The sequence below is a fragment of the Paramacrobiotus metropolitanus genome, unplaced genomic scaffold, assembly GCF_019649055.1.
Source record: "Paramacrobiotus metropolitanus isolate TYO unplaced genomic scaffold, Prichtersi_v1.0 Parri_scaffold0000178, whole genome shotgun sequence".
Lineage (NCBI taxonomy): Eukaryota > Metazoa > Tardigrada > Eutardigrada > Parachela > Macrobiotidae > Paramacrobiotus > Paramacrobiotus metropolitanus.
In genome coordinates this window covers 77,764-96,523 of record NW_026570398.1, presented here as the reverse complement: position 1 = coordinate 96,523, position 18,760 = coordinate 77,764, and the positions used below count along the sequence as shown (strand labels likewise).

Genomic DNA, 18,760 nt, shown 5'->3' with positions numbered 1-18,760 from the left:
TTCGATTATTATTTTTGCTCACTATTTCGAAGCACAGTTTTTTCAAGCAGTTTTTTCCAGCATTTCCTTAGCCAAAGAAACGAATTTTTATTCAGCAGAGTACATTCAGGCACAAAGGTTATGAGTACTAATAGAATTCGTTATATTACAAATCGATTGTGGTGTCATTTTTCTTTCTTAATTGAAAATCAGCAGTACAGTAAATGCGACAGTCACGTATGGGTTAAACCAGCATCAACATCCGCTAACGGTATGATTATTGCCGCCTGGTGGAGTCGTTGTGATGTTGCCCTTGTCATCATTGTTCAGCTCTTCTAGGGCTTCCAGAGAATAGTTTCCCGGAGGTTGGACATGGAGCGTATCATTCACCGTGTACACCGGCTGCACAAAGAGCCAAATAGGGTTGCTTTCTCGCAATGAAGGATTTTTAGAATGTGTTCATATACTCGTGTTTGTCTTTCATTAGTGTAAACCCGCGCAGGCGTATTATTATGTGTACTGGCAGACGCCGATTAGAGAATTACTTATAATATCTGTCTCGTATTATGGAATAACGCGCAAAACGGAAGAATCCATGCTTTTAGATGAGCGCACCAGTTGTACGGTGTACTGCTCATAATTATAATTAGGTACGTAATTATTATTATAACTTATTTAAAGAACAACTCAAGCTTTTGGCATATGGAAGCTACCGCACCCTAATCGGAAGGAACCACCATTTGGTCATAATCCTACCTTATAAGGAATCGAAGGGCCATCCATGATCTGGTTCCACGTTGGCATATTGCATTTATCCTCGGCGCAGATGCATCGATGGTCAATTAACGGTCTCCCATCCGGCCCCAGACCGAATGTTTCCCTATCACGCTCAAGTAGAATGCAGACCATCTTGGCTCCTTTGGACAGTGTGTGGAAATCCGCAAAATCCTCTGCCGCATCGCCCTCGTCAGAGCAATACCGGTCCAGACTCAGGGCTACAAAGGAAGCCTGCTTATTAAAGAGCTTTAATGCGCCTTAATACGCTTTCGATTTTGGTTGCAGTTTAGTCGCCACAAATAAAACGGTGTTCTTTTAAGTTAAAACAAAGTATGTCACACCGCAAAAACTTTCACAGATGCCTGGATTCTTGAGGCTGCTTAAATAAAAGCGATTACAACGAATCACACTGATCACTGTTAAGTCGCTGTGCGAAAAAAAAGAAAATTTAAAGCCGGGAAAATGGCGCTGGTTAAATTTTCAAGCTTACACATTAAATCCTGAATACTTAATTCCTACCTCTCTGGCGCTTAAGCGCTTAGATAAATTTTCACGCATGCAGAATTAATTCTCTATTAGACGCGCTAAAACATATCTAAGGTCAATGGTCAGCGACTTAACTCGAACTGCCCGGCAATTCGTATTTGTTTACGTTCATTTGTTGGGCATCCGCATAAATGACAGTAAGCCGTTACTAAAACGTGACGCAGCTGCCAAATTACTCCCGTGTACAGTGTATATCGAACACTCGTTTGGCAAAATATGTTCATTACGACATAGTACCCCATTTTCCACTGGATGGCTGCCGCCGTACGCCGGTAGCGGAAATGCATGTTTTAATTCCGGGTTTGCATACCGCGATCTGGGTAATATTACGACAAGTGAGTTCCGAGCCAATGCAGTAATAGCAGGAAAATGGAAGGGTGCCTGAAAGAGAAAAAACATGTACGACATGTACAGCAGTGCAACTGGAGAGGGTAATCCAGAAACGACCATCTGGGTACGAACTGTTCGCTGCTGCGGCACTAACTGACGACACATGATACCAAAACAACGTTTTACAAAACTCAGTTGATTGGTTACAGCTCTTGATTTTCCACAAATACACAACCCGTGTATGAAGGTTAAACGATTTTTATATATGTAATGAATTTACAACAATGGCACACCTGATATCATTTCCGTTAAATAGCTTGAAATCGAAATACAGAGTCCGTACATACATTCATTCTCAATTTTGTCAGTAAATGTTTTTTGTAGAAGCGAAAAGCGCAGTCAAAGTTAAAAACTGGCGAAACAGAATCTTGTGAGTAATTCAATCACTGACGATTACTTATAATTTTTATTTAAGCACTGATTACTGGACAATGTGTAGGTGAGCTCACTGAGCTGGTAAGTGGTAAGGCACTATTTGTAAGCACACGTTCTCAGAAGCACGTGATAAGATGTGCTGTCAATTGTCAAAGGAAATTCAGCGCCGAGTGCGCAAATCAACATGCTGCTCTTTCTCTGGCACTGACCAGTGGTTGTTGATGACGGTAACACGGTGGTAGTTGGCGCACGCGTGGTCAAAGGATTGTTGGCATTCGCAATAATTTCCTTCAATTTATCCAGAGAATAATTTCCCGGCGGACGAAACTGGGGAGTATCCGATAGCTTGGGATTTTCCTACAATCATAATACTGCGATCCCTTTTTTGACTATTCGCAGCACTCGAAACAGCCAGTATTCGTACAGCTAGAGCGTCACTAGTATAAGCTGGACATATACAAATGCGGCAGTGTTTTTGCATACAGTTGCTGAAGCCTGAAGTTCTACGTCAAACATCTTCTTTTCACTTTTTCCGAAAACCAGGCCACCTACTCCCTGCGGTGTGCGACTTAAACTGCAGACCGAAAACTACGGGTGTTTTTGGCATTCTGGTTTTACGACCAATCAGTTACAAAAGGTTTGACATGTCTTTTCTTATACTTTACTCTTTGAAGTTCTCGTTTAAGGTGCAAGTGAGCCGTTGCTGCTGACTTGACATTCCTTATGATCGGAGATGTCCAAGCGGGTTTGTACATCGCCGCAACGTACTCCAGTACATGCCTGTGCTTAATAATGGCGCCGCTGCGGTATTACCGGCATCTAAAGGGCATTATTTTTATGAATTTATTTTGAAAGGTCTCTTCGTGGCAATTCACTGCATGGACGTATATAAAATGAAAGACAGCGTCATTGGGGATGAGAAAAGTCTAAAATCGTTAAAAAAATACATAAGAATAAGTGGCACGAAACTGCGAACAGCCAAAACATGGTAAAGGTGGTGAGACCAGTCATTTCTTGAATGACCTGTATGAAATAAAACAAATTTTAAGCAAGTTTTAACCGAAGTTTTATAACTAATTTTTACTGTCTTTATTTGCAATATGTACAGAGAAGAGCATCGCTCACAAAAATACGTTCAAAGGAAAAATTTGTCTGTAAGATAACTAATGTTAGCCAATACGAACTGCTATATCTTTGCATATACTTTGTGCACGTATACGCGTGAATTTCCGGAGACCTGTTCGAAGGAAATTTTAATTTTTGATACCTCTATAAAACATTCGTATTCTGAAAGCAGTTTTTTAAAGAACATTTTCCGACGCTAGGCCATCTAACGCTAAATAAATTTTTAATATTACGATGCATTGCCCCCTCGCAAAACTTTTCGACAGAAAAGATATGATGACGCACCACAGCGTCGTGTTCACTGTGTACACAGTTGCTGGCTCCCGATGATGCTGGATAGCTCTCAACGGTTGTTGCACTACTCTGTACGTCCTTACGTAACTGCAACTTTAGAGTGGTCTAGAAGTCTCATTTATCTTGATCATACAATTTTACATACGGGTAAAAATGGCATCTTCCAGTAGTCATCCCATAGATTATCGTTGCAAAAAAAAGAAGCGCACACACATCGCCGTCTCAGCAGCGGCGTCCCATCTGGTCCCAGGCCGAACTGCGCGACAGGCAGCGTTGACATCGTGCACACCGTGGCCATATCGTCGCCGCGGGAAAACGTACGAAACAGAGCGTTATCTTGATCGACCATATCATCATGATCGGAGCAGATCCGCTCTACTTGCAGCTCTGGAATATAAAATTCATGGGCAAGTGACAGCGTCCGACAGCAAGTTACCAAGCCAAAGAAAAATGTCTTGAAATAACAGTGCAGTTAAGCATTCATTGCAGCATTATTAATTTGGTCATAATTTTTCCGTTTATTGATGAGTGCCGGCTTCGATGAATTGAGGGGTTATATTAATACCGGGATACCCACTCTATCGAGTGCCGACTGCATACATAAAGCAGCGTCTGTACAAGGAAATGAGGGCGTAAAGGTACGGGCACCGTACACTAACCAGGGCACACAGGGGTCCTCCAAATTCAAAAAAACCTCATCTTTTGTATAAAGGTAGTATACTACCCATGCTAATGGCCTTGTGATCAGTTGTGACTCGTATGCATAAAGCTGTGCATGTACAATAATAACATAGTATGTATGCGGTATTGCATGCTCTTTTAATTTGCGCTGGCCACGCCTCTCTTAATTACAGCAGCTGAAAATATTGTTTTAAGCATACTTGGGTAGTATACTACCTTTTTACAAAAGATGAGATTTTTCTGAATTTGGAGGACCCCTATGTGCCCTGGTAAGTGCAGCGTTGACATTAGAAGGACAGCCATTAGCCACTGTAGAAAAGTTGTCGCGATACTAATTTGTTGAATGCAGTACCTGCAAATTTGCAATAATAAGTGGGTATCCCGGTATTATAAGTTCAAGCTGTGAAGTAAATAAATTACGAGTTAAGCAACAAAGAAAGTATGATAAATATGCATATATAAAATTAATATTTGACGCGCACCAGCAATGCCTAGTTTATGTAACGTGTAAACAATACAACGTGGCGCGCCGTGGTATGGATGTTGGCGTAACCGGTAACCCATGAGCGTGCATTCTTCGCTGTCTGTATGCGCCCATAATTTCTCGACAATCTCGTATGAGTTTATTGGGAAGAATTAGCACTAGCAATATACTCGTGCAGTTGTACTAACCCCACTTTCCAGCATTTTTGCGCATGCCCATGACGGTGACGCATAAAGAGTATTCGTGCCGGCACATTGGTCCGGTCAATCCTGGGCTGGTGCAGTTCTCCGGTGCCTCACGGCATCCTATGCAGAAACGAGCATCATCGAAGAAGGCAAATCGTGGCCAACCAGTCTGCACTCCTATCAGTTATCAGAGTAGATCAGAGTAGGATGCATCAGGGCTGCAGTATTAGTTAAGCGCTGTCGTTAAACTGCTTTATACTGTACTACCATAATATTACTAAACTAACAGGTATTCAATCGAGCATGCACCTTGTACGATGACGTCATGGTAGAGAACACGCACAGTGAGACGCAGTGGGCAACCCCTGCGGGCTCTGTGTTTATCAAAACTTTTATTCGTACAATCCGTTCGTACTATGGCTCAAAAAATGCGGAAAAAAATCTGAAGTTTGGAAAGTGAAAGTTGGTAAGTAAAAAGTTGTCACATAAACGAAAAGTTTACGATTTACGTAATTCTTGTTTACCCTAGAGGTCTATGAGGCAGTCTGCCTTAGCCCTCTACGCTAAACAAAAATGACTTGTTTTGATCAGATCTGAATTGTTTGATGGTTTTCATTGAATGATTAAATTTTAATTGTTTTCTTTTGATTGACTGATCAGGTTCTGGTCACTTCGTTCCACCACAGATCAAGAACCAAGGATTTTCCTTTAGCATGGAGGTCTCTGAACTGGCAAACCACCTCATAGACCTCTATGCTAACGAGAATCATAAAGTTTTCGTTTCCTTGAGAACGTTTCACTTGTCAGTTTTGGTTCACAAACTTAGAATTTTTTCCGCATTTTTTGAGCCATAACACGAACGGGTTGTACGAATTTGAACGTTTTGATAAACACAAAACCCGCAGGGGTTGCCCATTGCGTCTCACTGTGCGTGTTGCCTATCGTGACGTCACGTAAGTCGATGGAATACCTTTTAGTTTAGTAATATTATGGTACTACGTATTAGTGCACAATAAAAATTTCGCGACTGTTCGCTACAACGAATTTTGCGACGTTTCGCTTCTGTGGAATTCAGAGCGCGCTTTTTGTACTAGTTAGCGGAAATTAGCGCAAGCGCAGTATCCTGTGGTGGACAGACCCTGTCCGACAGGGTCGGCACAAGAGAGAGTGGGGTTGGACCGCCTCCCTTTGTTTGAGATTTTTTACCGGCGGGGGCCGACTGAAAATCCTGAAAAACCTGGTCGAAGGTGAGCCGCTGGGGGGCGGAATAATTTTAAGTTTTTTCGGGTTGTAATTTTTTCGGATTTGAGTTTTTTACGTATTTAAGTTTTTCGGAATTTCAGAGCTAAATGTGTTCCTTTATGGCTGGGTGCAAAACTAAGCGGAGTTAAAGAAAATGGAGCAGGAGCTTGTGAACCGAGTGAAAGGTTGTAAACGGAGACCTCACCATAATAAAAATGTCATGATTTACTTAAGTACACTGTACCGGCATAACGAGATTTAGAAAATACAGTAAATAGAGGAAAAAATTAGCGACATTCTTGCGCAGGTTGGAGAAGCATATTCCAGGTCACACTCGTCCTGAAACGCTTGTTTGAGTTTTTCTTGGCAAGCTGGATGCATAAATGGCGAGAAATTAATTTCCTACATTTTGGTGTGAAGTAGACGAATGTACGTGGCTCGAACAAATGCGATACGAGCGAAAAACCTTTAGGCCATTGCATACCCTGTGTAAAATCCACAGCGCTCGACCGCTCGGCTGGCAGGTAAGTTACTTTGTGCCTCTTCGTGCTGATCTGATCTACACGGTTAGTACGCATCAGTTTTTTTTCGGGCATTTGTTTTGGCATGTATCCACAGTATCCCACCGTATCTTCTATGTATCCTTGAGGTATCCTCCACGTTTTATACATTCTTTTAATCACTGCCGTATCCCAAGGTATCTCTGCAGTATCCTGAATGCATTCTACTAGAAAAACCTAGCAAAACTAATAATTTTTAAAAACCTAGCAGAACCGGATATTTTTATGGATACTCAACGCTGATACGGTAGGGAAACGTTAAGATACGTGGGGATACCGTAGTTACTCATTGGTCCTAAAGCTGTATTCACCAGGATACATTAAGGATACGTCAAGGATACTGTGGTTTTTAAAGGTGTTGCGCATGAAAATATTTCCTACTGTAATGTAGATATTCTCCACGTACAGCGAATATTGTTAATGTGGTTGTTATTATCGTATCCCACAGTATCCTCACGGTATCCTACGTGTATCCTCAATGTATCCCGTTAATTTTCTCAGGTTTTTTAACGGGATACATGTGGGATACGTAAAGGATACTGCAGAGGTACGGTGGGATACGGCAAATACCAAAACGAAGTTAAAATCCTATGAGGATACATGGGGGATACGTAGGAGATACCGTAGCATACGGCGGGATACTGCGGATACAAGCAAAACAAAATGCCTGAAAAAATTTAACGTGTACGAAGTCGTCCATATCTGTCTTCGTGTCACCACATGGTTATCGTCACCACCAGGGGCTCCACGAGACCCCTGACGACCTCGGGACATTTTTTTAGAGCAAATCTGACCTCGGGATAATTTTCAGCGCATTTTTCTGATATAGAAACCATTTTTCAAAATTTTTTTCGGAAGAAAAACTTTCTGACTGCCGGTGCCCCATTTGCCCCTCAAATACCTTGGGCGGTTGCAATGGCGCCACAAAAAACTCTTTCATTTTGGCGTTTTGAACAATCTTTCTAGGTAAATCGATATCGCTGATTCTGAATAATTATATTATCAGAAAAATATTTCAGTTCGAAGAAAGTGGTTTTTTTCGATAAAAACAAAATTTTGCAAAATCCATCCAAAAATTTTAAAACTTAGAATTCTTCCTTCCCATAACTAACACAATTTTTCTGACAACATATTCAGAATCAGCGATATCGATTTACCTAGAAAAAGTGTTCAAAACGCCAAAATAAAAGATTTTTTTGTGGCGCCATTGCAACCGCCCAAGGTATTTGAGGGGCGTATGGGGCACCGGCAGTCAGAAATTTTTTCTTCCGAAAAAAATTTTGAAAAATGGTTTCTATATCAGAAAAATGCGCTGAAAATTATCCCGAGGTCAGATTTGCTCTAAAAAAATGTCCCGAGGTCGTCAGGGGTCTCGTGGAGCCCCTGGTCACCACGCAGCGTCACCACATGATTATCCTGTCAAACTACAAAATTCAAGACAGGGCCTGCGCCTGAGTGCGCGTTAAGTTGATTTTGCACGGGTCACTGTGTTTTTATACTCGTATAAGCGCTGGTACCGTAGGATCACTTTTTGCTTCGATGAATACGTAGTAAAACTGAAATTGTCATAAAACGGCGAGAGGGTATTTTGCAAAACCATTACATACATGTTAAAATGTGCCAAATAAACACAGAGGTATCCGGTCGCAACTCCGAGCTTGAGACTATTTTGTTGACCTGTTTTTTTCTAAAAGTGACGTTACCTGGTAGACGATGTATCCAGTACACGCATGCCAAAATTACGAAAAGTTGTTCTGGGCAGCGACGTAAGTAGTACCAAACTATGCGCCATGTGAGAAAATAACCTATCACTGACAAGAGATCAGAGTACGAGTATAACATCCCCGAAGGTAACAGCTCCATTGTAACTACAGTATTTCAGTTTAAGTTATCAGCACGGAAAGAATGGATGTGGTTAGTAATAATACAAGTTGCGATGGAGTGCACGAAAAACGGCAGGTACATTTTTAGGACAAGGAATAAAAAATTGTGTCCGCAATTAATTCAGCTAATTCAAGAATACGTACAGAATCAAGATTATGTAGTTCGCTGACTATCAAGGTGTAGTGTAAACAGGGAATGTTCTACAATAGTTCAATGCTAGTAGTGTTTCTCCTGTCAGCCAGGAAGCACTTACTGTTTGTTCGGCGTGTTGTTGTTGCTAGAATACAGCGTCATGATTCGTGTAAGTGAGACACCCATGGATGCTGGAAAACCTTTGCTGGCGCATAGAAACGTGTCAGAACGGAACAGGCAACGATCGGCTGATGCAGTGACTTTTCTTTTCCCTTGCCATGCGCTGTAAGGCCTTTAAAGCTATTTTACGCAGGTTGATTACTGTATTAAAATGAACTCCAAAACTTCGAAACTTTGTTGATTAAGTATTTAAATCTAACGACTGACGAAACTTCGCTGGAAATTACGGCTAAACATAATCACTCCAAAGTACATAGTTATAATTAATTTTTAAGAAATATCCGGGCTCTATATTTTTCCTCCATTGTTTATTTGTGGTTTTATCTTCATTGGCTAAAACAAATTTTGACAGTTTGACATCAGAAAACTGTGCAAAGTTAATTACCTGTCGATGCATGGAATATTTTACAAGCTGCATGTTCAAGAAAACGTACGAGGGCGATATGATAAAAAAAACGGGAAAATGCTGAAGCGAATCCAGTTAGGGAGACTGTAAGAAATGTTCTGTAAGAAAAGGCTCCGTTTAGATCAAAAAGCCTTTCGTTATGTAACTGATCGTTGATGCTGATAATTGTAGCTTTTACACTCTTCCCTGAATATTACGAGATTTTAGAAAGTTTGAATCGGAAGGGACGCTGTGACCTGAAGCAATGCGTCAGTAGAGGGTCATCCTTGCATGATTAACGTAATCAGCCTGTGGATGGATGGATAAATCCCCAACCAGTCCGGCCACACCCTCCGACGATTGCTCATCCCGGATCGCGCGTATCGACCGACTTCTCAGCGAACAACGTGCCAAGCTCTCCGCCATGGGGTTCCTCTCGGAAAGCTCTTCCGCGTTGGAAATCCCAAAGAGCCTCCTCCCCACGCTCCAGACGAAATCCCTCCCGGTCGTCGCGCAGTCGCAAAGCACCCTCGAATTCTCTACGGATAATGACGAATTCATCACAGAGGAGATTAAACCCGCCAAATCCTTGGCTGCGGTGACGTACCCCAGTGCGTCGTTAACCGTGGACGATGTGCTTGCCAGAGTGCGCAGTATGCCCATTGGGAAGCTCTTGGCGAAACGTAGTGATCCACCGAAAGATACTGATTCAAAGAAGAGTAGCGTGAAAAACAAACCGGTTCTTCCGAAATCTGTGATAAATCCGCGGCGAACCCAGGAGAAAAACAGAGCAGCGGACTCGCGGAAGAAACCAGTTTTGCCGATTGTTAATCCAGACGACCCGTTAAGTTATATTGACGTCACCGCGAAGACTTTGGGAAGCGACGCCGCGGTGCATATTTTAAAAGCCAAAGTACGCGCGCAGCACTCCGATCTGGAGCATGCACAGGAGCAGATCGAAAGGTCACAGCAGCAACTGGCCCGTAAATCCAGTGAACAAGAAGAACTCGAGTCGGAGTACCGTGAATTGAAGATTCGTCAGACGCAACAGGAAAATAAACTCCTCGCGGCTGCTAACGAAGCGCGCTTGGCGAAGAAGAAAGTGCAAGAACTTACATCGGAATTGGAAGCATTTCGAAAGGAACTGGCGGACCGGAGGAGGAAGAAAGTGGATGTCAAGAGAAACGAAGTGTCGGCGGTGTCGTTGAATCGTTTGAGCGTCGTCCAGGAGAAGCTGAATAAGGAGCTCCAGGAATTGCGAGAGGCGAATGCGGTGTTGAGTGATATGAAGGACAAACAAGCTAAGGAAATCGAAGCAGAGAAAAAGTCGCACCGAAAACAGCTAGAGAAATTTGTTAAAGTGTTGTATAAACAGGAAGAACTGGTGAGCAATTTGGAGCTGCAGCAGCGGACTGTGGAGCAGCGGCAGTTGACTGCGTTTTCTGAGGACGAGTTTCAGCGCTGTTTAAAGATGACATGAAATACTACTTGAAAATAAAACCAGTGTTTTCCCTAAAGCCGCAGTTGATGGATGACCGTTGTGAAATGTTCAGGGGGAAAGCAGCGATGCACTGATCGTTATAGTTCTGTTTTGAAATTATGAGGAAGTCCAAATTTTGTGTTGGGATTTTTGCAGAGCTTGAAGCAAAAACAATTTGTGTAATAAAAAAAGTAAAAGATGATTATCAATAAATTTAAAACAAAAATAGTTTTTCATGAGGAAAATTGAGCATCAAGTTTTGCAGTTGGATTGCTGGCGATTTTCGGCAACGTTTGCGTCCATTCATCGAAACATGACAGGTAATCATTATGCCACCACACAAGGAGTTACGAATTCAACATAAAATCTGAATCTGGATAATCACGTGGATCGGCTGTACAGCATTTCGGAGGGAAACGGACGCTTAGACAATCAAAACAAGCATGTCCATACGTATGACATGGTACTATCACTTATTAGTGGTACACTGTCGAAACGGCTGTCGCCGGTGTTGCTGTGTCCACTGCTCGATGAGCTTCAAATCCGACTGATAGCCTGACGGTACAAAATGCTCCATTACGCGCTGGAAGTCGCGGATGCCAATCAACGGAATCTACCAACCACATCGTTTACTGACAACGGCCATTTCTAACGCCTACATTCTTCACCGCTATCAAAAGCTGTTATTTCAAATATTTGCGAAAGCTGATATCCAGTTGATGATTTTGAAAAATTACTTAATTAAGCATAATAAAATCTGCTATAAAATTCAAGTAAACCATTAAAAGTATAAAGATAGTAAAACTAAATGGATGAAATTAATTTAAAAAGCGTAATAAAATGCTTCCTGATTTACACGCGAAACGGACCTCGGCTTCTTTTAACTTGGGTATCCGTGTGGGATCAATCGTGCCTAACGGCAACCATGCGGCATTCCTCACAATCACACCCAGATCACTGGCCGAATATTGCTGACTGATCTTGGCAATATGGCGAACTTCCGCATCCGATAGATTGTGGCGGACTTCGCGCAATATCCGCCGCAGTAGCACCTCCCGTGCTCCACAATCCGGCGGCCCCAAAAATATGCGCAAATCAAACCTTCTATAAGGAGAAAAGTTAAGGTTGTTCCGAAGAAGTAACGACTAACTGATAAATAAAGAATGAAATTTCATAATAAGTTTCCGTTTTCCACTTCTGAAAAGAATTTACAGTTTTTTTACAGTAAGAGAACCATTAAAAAAAATAGAATTTGTGATCAAATTTCATTTTTAAAAAAAATTCGATACAATTTGTTTCATCTGTTGGAGTATATAAGTATCTTTAATAAAACATTTGATTGGAATATATAAGTAATATTTATCGATCAATGTTATTAAGTAACCATAAATAAAAGATATAATTTTGTTTAACATATGCCTTAGGCTTTGCATGGAAATATTTATTGTGCTTTCTCATAAAACGTCTCATGAAATGTCTGCTCGCGACCAACGGTTCCCCCGGTTCTGCACGGTTTTAGGTTTTACCTTAAAGCTGCTGTATCGATTCCTTGAGGGAGATTCGTGGCGCCCAGCACCATAATCCGCTCTTCATGATTGCACATAAGCCCGTCAAACTGGGTGAGGAATTCATTCTTAAATCGCCGCGTATCATCCCGCTCCAGGTGTGTTCGCTGCGATAACACGGCGTCAATTTCGTCTAAACGAACGGCGTGTGTATTGGCACGATGCCACGGTGCTACGGATGTCTACCAGCGGCGCCTTACCGATAAAGATTATACACGGCTGTATATCCCGGGCGCATTCGAACAGGATCTTAATGATCTTCTCGCTGTCGCCAACCTACACAAATATTCTGTAGAAAGGTCACAGTGCGGAATATGCGAGCGTTTATTTACCCATTTCGACACCAACACCGAAGCGGTTAAATTCATGAAATTATAATTGGTCTGTGCGGCGCAAGCTTTCGCTAGTAACGTCTTCCCGTTGCCGGTGGGACCGAACAGGAGAACGCCGCGCGGAGGACGCAAGAATTTCTGTCCGTTGAATAACTGCAAATAAATATTTGCACTGCACAGATCACCAAATTGAAATTTTGGTTAATTGTATTTAAAAAACATTTAAAAATTCAACAATTTTTAAAAATTGTTGCTACAAATGCTAAATTTTTTTAACTGTTTTCGGATCTTACTGTAGGATTTAAAGCCGGATATACAACGCGTTCGCGCAGGAGCTTCACGGCCTGCTCCTGGCCGACGACATCATCAAAGGTCACTTGTGGCGGTGTGTCCAGAATAGAAGATAAAACCAGGTCAACAATGCTGCCTTCCACATGGAAGTTGGCGACAAGGCGCGCTCGCAACGCCGCTTTGTTGATACGGCGATAATTAGAGGGAACACGACGGGCCGGTTTCACAGCGGGACCATCACCGCTCTGGGTGACCGGTGAGCCGGGACTGGCGGGACGCTTTCTGGGAGCCATCACTGAGGAAGAGGAAGCTATTAAACAGAAAGTGTCATTTTAATTGCCTTTATTGCTGTTTAAAACAAACGTAAAATTAAAATGAACCGAAAGCTTGTACTTCCATGTTAAATACGACTTCCATTCGTTGCTAATTCACGCACTGTGCAGATATTAAAGAACAAAAACAGGAACATAATCTTCTTCAATAATTGCGTAACAAATGGTTCGAAACGTTTGAGCGAACGTCTACATCTGTATCTATGTACACAAATTTCCACTGAAAAATTCAAATAAATACTGAACAAAATACGCTTGTTGATCTGTAAAATACATGTAGTATTTACTACTATTTAGCAACTTTGTTTGTCTGGAAATCTCTGGATCTTGCGATTTGCCGGGAATTCTTTCTTATAGATTAAAATTTAGAAAAGAGATGTAGACTGCCATGTAGTTATTGGAAATTTGGAGGTAACCATTTGCGAAATCATTAAGATTTTCACCATAATAAACTCGTCCTAGAATTACCAGCAACATTGGCGGCAGAACGGACCATACACTCGGCAGATTGGGATGTGCAGTTAATCGTCCGATTGTGGGCAGCGGCCGGCGGCATAATGCACGACGGCGATCCAAGGACCAACCAAACCTTCACAACAAAATATGTTTTTGTAATACAACTATTGAACCATCTTCATCACAGGATTCACAGGAGATCGAATTAATCCGTAGGAGAGAGATGGGATTCGAAGACAGGATGGAGTACGATTGTGATAAATACGCTACGTGGATTTACTGTTTGCCTTTACCGAGAACCTGATTGTCGTTCAACCAGGACACGGAAAGCAGGAAAGGTCACGCCAACAGCGACTGGTTGCTTAGCGATAAGTATAATTATTCCAGCAAAAACGATAATTTGAATCGTGTTATTGGAATTTATTTTGCTGCTGTGATAAGTAATTGTTAATTTTTTGCACCAGTTTAAAGTCTTCGCGTTCGCAATAATTTTTATAGCGTTAGTTTTTTTTCTCGGAATATTCGCTGCTGCCTGCAGCAGCTATTCCGTTTCTGCACATTATTAGCTAATTTCAACTGCTTTACATATATTTCTGGACGTAAACCGTGCATTAAAGAATCACAAAGGAACATAGAATACGAAACATATATCCGTTGCGCCGCGGAAGCTACCAGCGCTTGTGCTTAACTATCTGAGCTGTCATCGGGGGTCGTCGTGGTCTTCTGGGTGGTGGTGGTGGTTGTTGTCGCGGCCGGTGGGCGGGGGACGAGTGCCTTCTTCACGGGCTTCTTAGGAGCGATGGCGCTTTCCACGTTGTTGTTGAAGCCGGAGTTCTGCAGTTCGCTCACCATGGAGCTGAAGAACTGACCTAATACGCACAAAAGAAATTGGGTTAGGCACAGAATTACGAGTATTACGGTTGAACTAAACTTGTCAAAATCTGCAATATCTCCAACCTGAATTTTTTTTCAGTTGATCGTCCTGGCCCTAAAATCTTTTCTTAACAAAATGAAGAAATTTAATTTTTTCTCAATAAAATATACGTTTGCTTATTATTCTTTTATTTACCGACAACAGGAGATTGCGCAACGTTGTTTCATATTCTATTTTACGCACTTACATGGAAAATACAGTATCGTCCTTTAAAGATTTAAATTTAAATTCCGCAGTTGATTAACTTTATCTTTACACAAGGAAATTTATGGAATTACTGTGTACTCAGTTAATGTTTGCTGTTGATTCGATATGTGAAATACAGTATGTTGGATCAACAGCAAGTATATAGCTGGCTACCTTTTTATATAAAAAGGCTGGCTGCTTTATATAATTTATTAAATTAATAAAATTATTGATTTAAATTTTATAATTTAAAAAAATTTTCGAAACTGTTTTTTGCCTTCTGTAATAAATAAAAGTACATAACAAATTTGTACTGATTACATTATGCCAACGTTTAAGCGCGCCTTCTCTGTTACCTAATTGGCCCATTCCAGATTCTTGCAGCGCTGAATTATCCGCGCCATAGCTGCCGGGATTGCCGATCGGTTTCTGTGGCGGTGGTGGGTAATTCTGGTTCTGATACGGGCCATTATCATACGGACCCTGTCCATAAGGTCCCTGCCCGAAGGGTCCCTGGGGCTGGAAGGGCATGGCGTAGGGACTCGGTCCGGGCGGCGTGTACATGGACTGCGGGCCGTTGAACGGTCCGGGACCCCCTTGGTACGGTCCGTTAAAGGGACCGCCGCCAAACTGCGGGTTGAACTGCGGCGGCGGCGCCTGGAAGTTGTTGAAGTTGACGTTCTCACCGAAGCGGTTCTGGTTGTTGGACACCGGGCGGATCATCTTGGTCTCGGGCGGCGCATCCTCCGGCGGGGCGTCGGTGACGGCCGGGTTGGGCGTGGTGTTATCCTTCTCCATGTTGTCTGGGGTGATTTCGTCGCGGTGCGCCTGGTCAGCCTGGCGTTGGGCTTCGGCCTGCGGGCCGTTGGCCAGTTTGGGGGCGGTCTGCAGCTCGTTGACCAGGGCGTCTTTTTAAAGAAAAAAGCGGGTAAATTTGCTGGTATTTATAGCGTGGGTGTTGTGATCGTTGGCTTACTGAATATTCCACCTGCAAAAGAAGATGGCAGTGGTTATTAAAAATGTAGGCTGAATTATTATTATGGTTATTATGGTTATATTCCAGTTGTGAAGGTATTCAAAGATGGTCGCTTGACATACTTAGCTGGCCCATTTCGGCGTCGTTGCTGTTCTGGACCACATTACCTAGAAAAACAAGTAAAAGATGTCTGATGCTGCTGTCATTTTGGTCGTTCACTTTCGCTTATATTAACTGTACACTGGGGCTTCATCATAATTGGGTAATGTACGGCATTGTAAGTCATAAAACTGCATGAATAAATTTTTTTTCTGTACACACTTTTCTGAAAATTGTTATGTTAAGCACAATAATTTATTTGTTGTTACAAAAAGACACCGCCTACCGGTACACAGTTTCCTATACTTCGCGAGAATATGTTCATTATTACTTCCGTAAAAACGAATGAAGTAGATACCGGTAATAATATCCGAAAACTCCAACCGCAAGTTTTAAAATAATTTTACAGTAAACAAGCAGCAAAATCCCAATACAAATACTAATAAAGCATCGTAGTTCTTGATCAATAAGAAAATAATTTTTAAAAATCCTAAAAAGACATGAGAATCAATACGGGCGGTAACGGAATATTTTCCGCAACTGTCGACGAAAGGAAAAAAATACAGTGACGCTATCTGTTAATTGCATAAAGCGAATATATGCTTCCGGTACTCGTAAGAAAAACACTTAAAGCCGTAATATTACTTTCAGTTGCTTTAAATAAAATACTATGGATGCACCACTTACCATCTCCGCCGCCTCCTGAATACCTGGCTTCAATAGCCGGATGATGGAAGGGAATGGCCGGAGCACCGTTGACTCCTACATCACCGAAAATAATAAACTAATCGCGGGGCAATTTAATTTCAGCAAATAATCCCCTACGTACCAGCCAGGAGGGCAAAACACAGGGATACCGATAATACTGTTCTCCGCATTCTCTATCCGCGATACGCAGTAAACACGGCAAAAAGATGCCAGGTAATTCCGCGTTGACCAAGTGAAAGTCAATAGCCGTCCAAGAGAAGAAACGGAAAGTCAGCAGAGATGCGAGCGTTACAGAAGATCCGAATGCGCCGGTTAAGGCGGAAGTATGCCGGTAGATATAACGCGCATTATTAGCCCCGCGTCTTCGTGGCATACAAGCTCAGTTTCTCTGACCTACACCGGCGCGCCGCCGCGCGGCCGGCATCTAGTGCCGCTTTGATTATTCTCACACACGACAGATGAACAATACTAATGCAGTATCCAATACAGCACTAATTGGCGCTATACGGGTCAACAGCCGCTCTTCGTGTGCCGCAAAGATCTCTTGGTATCGGAATGTTATTTTGATGACAATAGTACTTAGGTGGCTTTAATAACGGAAGAGAAAGTTGGTTTGTGCAGTGTAGTAATACGTAGAAGTTAGGACGCGCTATGAAAGAGTGCTCGTTTAGCGTCTTTACGATAGTGGTGTCTTTCATAGGAAATCCTAAGCTATTTTCTTGCAATTTTTATTTATTTTTGCAATACAATTTTAATTACTGTACTTACGTCGTCATACAATTTGAATATATTATACACAAAATAAATTATGTGCTGTGTATTTAGGTAAAGCAAGCAGTTAGAAACACCCGAATGATTGATTAATATTACCTTTATTTTTAAAGACATTTTTACTGGATAACTGGGTTAAGATCATGGTTAATTAAATAAGATAATAGGTAGCTTTTAATAATAGGTAATAAATTGTCAGATAAAAGTAATTTAACACTCGCCCTCGTCTATGGTTAAATTACAATGAGTTTTCTTGTGTGCCGCGCAGGCGCAGCCCATGGGTTCGTCCCAGTCTGGCGTAGAACGGTCTGCTACTTATGCGAAATGTTTTCTACACGTTGTTCTTCCTTTTCATTAAGGACGCAAGTAGAAAGAGTTGCTTTTGAATCGGTAAACAGAGCCAAATCACGCTGCCACACTGGGAGGCTGCCATTTGTTCACCAACCGGAAGCGGCTGGAATTCGTGGTTTTAAAGTTTTCAGTGAATTTAGTTTTACTAACTGTTTCCATAACTGAAAAGGAAACAAATTTTCTGAGGAATTCAGGTCAGGTAGGAAGAAGTCAACTGCCAGTGTAACGTTCCACGAATTTCTGAATGATTAAATGTGCCTCTTATTGTTAGGCACATGGACGAGAGCGAGTGTTAACTTACGCTCATAGTGTCACTCATTCTGTCGAAGTGCCCTGGCATAAATGAACGCAGTTCGATTGGAACACCTCTCCTGGCCTTCCGGGATAGATGCACAACAGAGTCACTGAGGAGTGAGGAGTGAGGGCTTCAGATACTCTAAGTCTAAGCCTTAAATATGCGATATTTTTATTAATTCCGATGCTCATGCCCACAAATAGTACTGCCCGGAACGCCCAGCAGCTGCACATTGAACATAATTAGTAAAATTCTGAAACCCCTATCATAAGGGGAGCAATGAATCTTACACAAGTCGATCATTCCACACTTTGCGAGGTCACCGGCAGATTTGCTACCTGACTCCGTACAAATGGAAATTACCGAAGCTAACCAGGATGAAAATGATAACCAGCTCGTGATGGAAAATGCTGCTTATAATTTCCAACGTAAAACACATAGACTATAGAAACACGTGGTAAAAAAGCATGTAGACGCTTCGTTGAAAATTTACAAAATTAAAAATGCCGCGCAGATCGTCGCAGAATTCCGCAGAGCAATAAAAAGGACAACATACACAGAAAATATTAACAGGCGTGAAGAGAACTGAGTAAGAAAGTGATTGCTATTCACCGCTATGTACAGCCAAGAAGATCAGTCGCGGTGCAGGGGCAGGGAGATTATTATTAAACGCCTAGAACATTGCAGCACAGTCATTATTCAGGATTGCTGACACGTTTACGCCGTGTTCCTGTTAATCGAATTGACAGTGGATTACTCATCCAC

General features: G+C 42.0%; 4 protein-coding genes and 1 long non-coding RNA gene across 14 annotated transcripts; 1 reads left to right on the top strand and 4 right to left on the bottom strand.

Moving 5' to 3' along the window:
• Positions 1 to 97: 97 nt before the first annotated feature.
• Positions 98 to 8,756, bottom strand: LOC129600466 (uncharacterized). 2 transcript variants are annotated; one of them, XM_055498990.1, is made up of 7 exons: positions 8,342 to 8,756; positions 4,840 to 5,013; positions 3,632 to 3,873; positions 2,277 to 2,424; positions 1,540 to 1,683; positions 736 to 974; positions 98 to 381 (listed from the first exon to the last, which is right to left on the bottom strand). In XM_055498990.1, exons 1-7 carry the CDS (start codon positions 8,499 to 8,501, stop codon positions 235 to 237), a joined length of 1,254 nt encoding a protein of 417 aa, XP_055354965.1. In that variant the 5' UTR covers positions 8,502 to 8,756; the 3' UTR covers positions 98 to 234. The 2 variants fall into 2 exon arrangements, with proteins under 2 accessions (XP_055354965.1, XP_055354966.1); XM_055498991.1 differs by having other exon boundaries at positions 4,840 to 4,956.
• A 31-nt stretch (positions 8,757 to 8,787) lies between these two features.
• On the top strand, positions 8,788 to 11,423 carry LOC129600468 (E3 ubiquitin-protein ligase BRE1A-like). Of its 7 annotated transcripts, none has more exons than XM_055499001.1 (2): positions 8,788 to 8,939; positions 9,448 to 10,916. In XM_055499001.1, the coding sequence occupies exon 2, from the start codon at positions 9,539 to 9,541 to the stop codon at positions 10,697 to 10,699; it is 1,161 nt and encodes a 386-aa protein (XP_055354976.1). In that variant the 5' UTR covers positions 8,788 to 8,939; positions 9,448 to 9,538; the 3' UTR covers positions 10,700 to 10,916. The 7 variants fall into 7 exon arrangements, 6 of the variants coding, with proteins under 6 accessions (XP_055354976.1, XP_055354975.1, XP_055354971.1 ...); XR_008692054.1 differs by lacking the exons at positions 8,788 to 8,939; positions 9,448 to 10,916 and adding exons at positions 8,950 to 9,326; positions 10,965 to 11,423; XM_055499000.1 differs by lacking the exon at positions 8,788 to 8,939 and adding an exon at positions 8,950 to 9,264.
• LOC129600467 (spastin-like) lies at positions 11,002 to 14,006 on the bottom strand. 3 transcript variants are annotated; one of them, XM_055498994.1, is made up of 7 exons: positions 13,663 to 14,006; positions 12,890 to 13,197; positions 12,597 to 12,749; positions 12,465 to 12,540; positions 12,226 to 12,397; positions 11,569 to 11,803; positions 11,002 to 11,312 (listed from the first exon to the last, which is right to left on the bottom strand). In XM_055498994.1, the coding sequence occupies exons 1-7, from the start codon at positions 13,694 to 13,696 to the stop codon at positions 11,169 to 11,171; spliced, it is 1,122 nt and encodes a 373-aa protein (XP_055354969.1). In that variant the 5' UTR covers positions 13,697 to 14,006; the 3' UTR covers positions 11,002 to 11,168. The 3 variants fall into 3 exon arrangements, with proteins under 3 accessions (XP_055354969.1, XP_055354970.1, XP_055354968.1); XM_055498995.1 differs by having other exon boundaries at positions 13,713 to 14,005; XM_055498993.1 differs by having other exon boundaries at positions 13,688 to 14,004.
• An 80-nt stretch (positions 14,007 to 14,086) lies between these two features.
• LOC129600470 (protein lifeguard 1-like) lies at positions 14,087 to 15,777 on the bottom strand. Its single transcript, XM_055499002.1, has 3 exons — positions 15,772 to 15,777; positions 15,152 to 15,703; positions 14,087 to 14,544 (listed from the first exon to the last, which is right to left on the bottom strand). The coding sequence occupies exons 2-3, from the start codon at positions 15,591 to 15,593 to the stop codon at positions 14,360 to 14,362; spliced, it is 627 nt and encodes a 208-aa protein (XP_055354977.1). The 5' UTR covers positions 15,594 to 15,703; positions 15,772 to 15,777; the 3' UTR covers positions 14,087 to 14,359.
• On the bottom strand, positions 15,772 to 17,430 carry LOC129600471 (uncharacterized). The gene is made up of 4 exons (XR_008692055.1): positions 16,700 to 17,430; positions 16,558 to 16,632; positions 15,894 to 15,938; positions 15,772 to 15,783 (listed from the first exon to the last, which is right to left on the bottom strand). It is a non-coding gene; the product is annotated as an uncharacterized LOC129600471 (long non-coding RNA).
• Between the last annotated feature and the right edge of the window lie 1,330 nt (positions 17,431 to 18,760).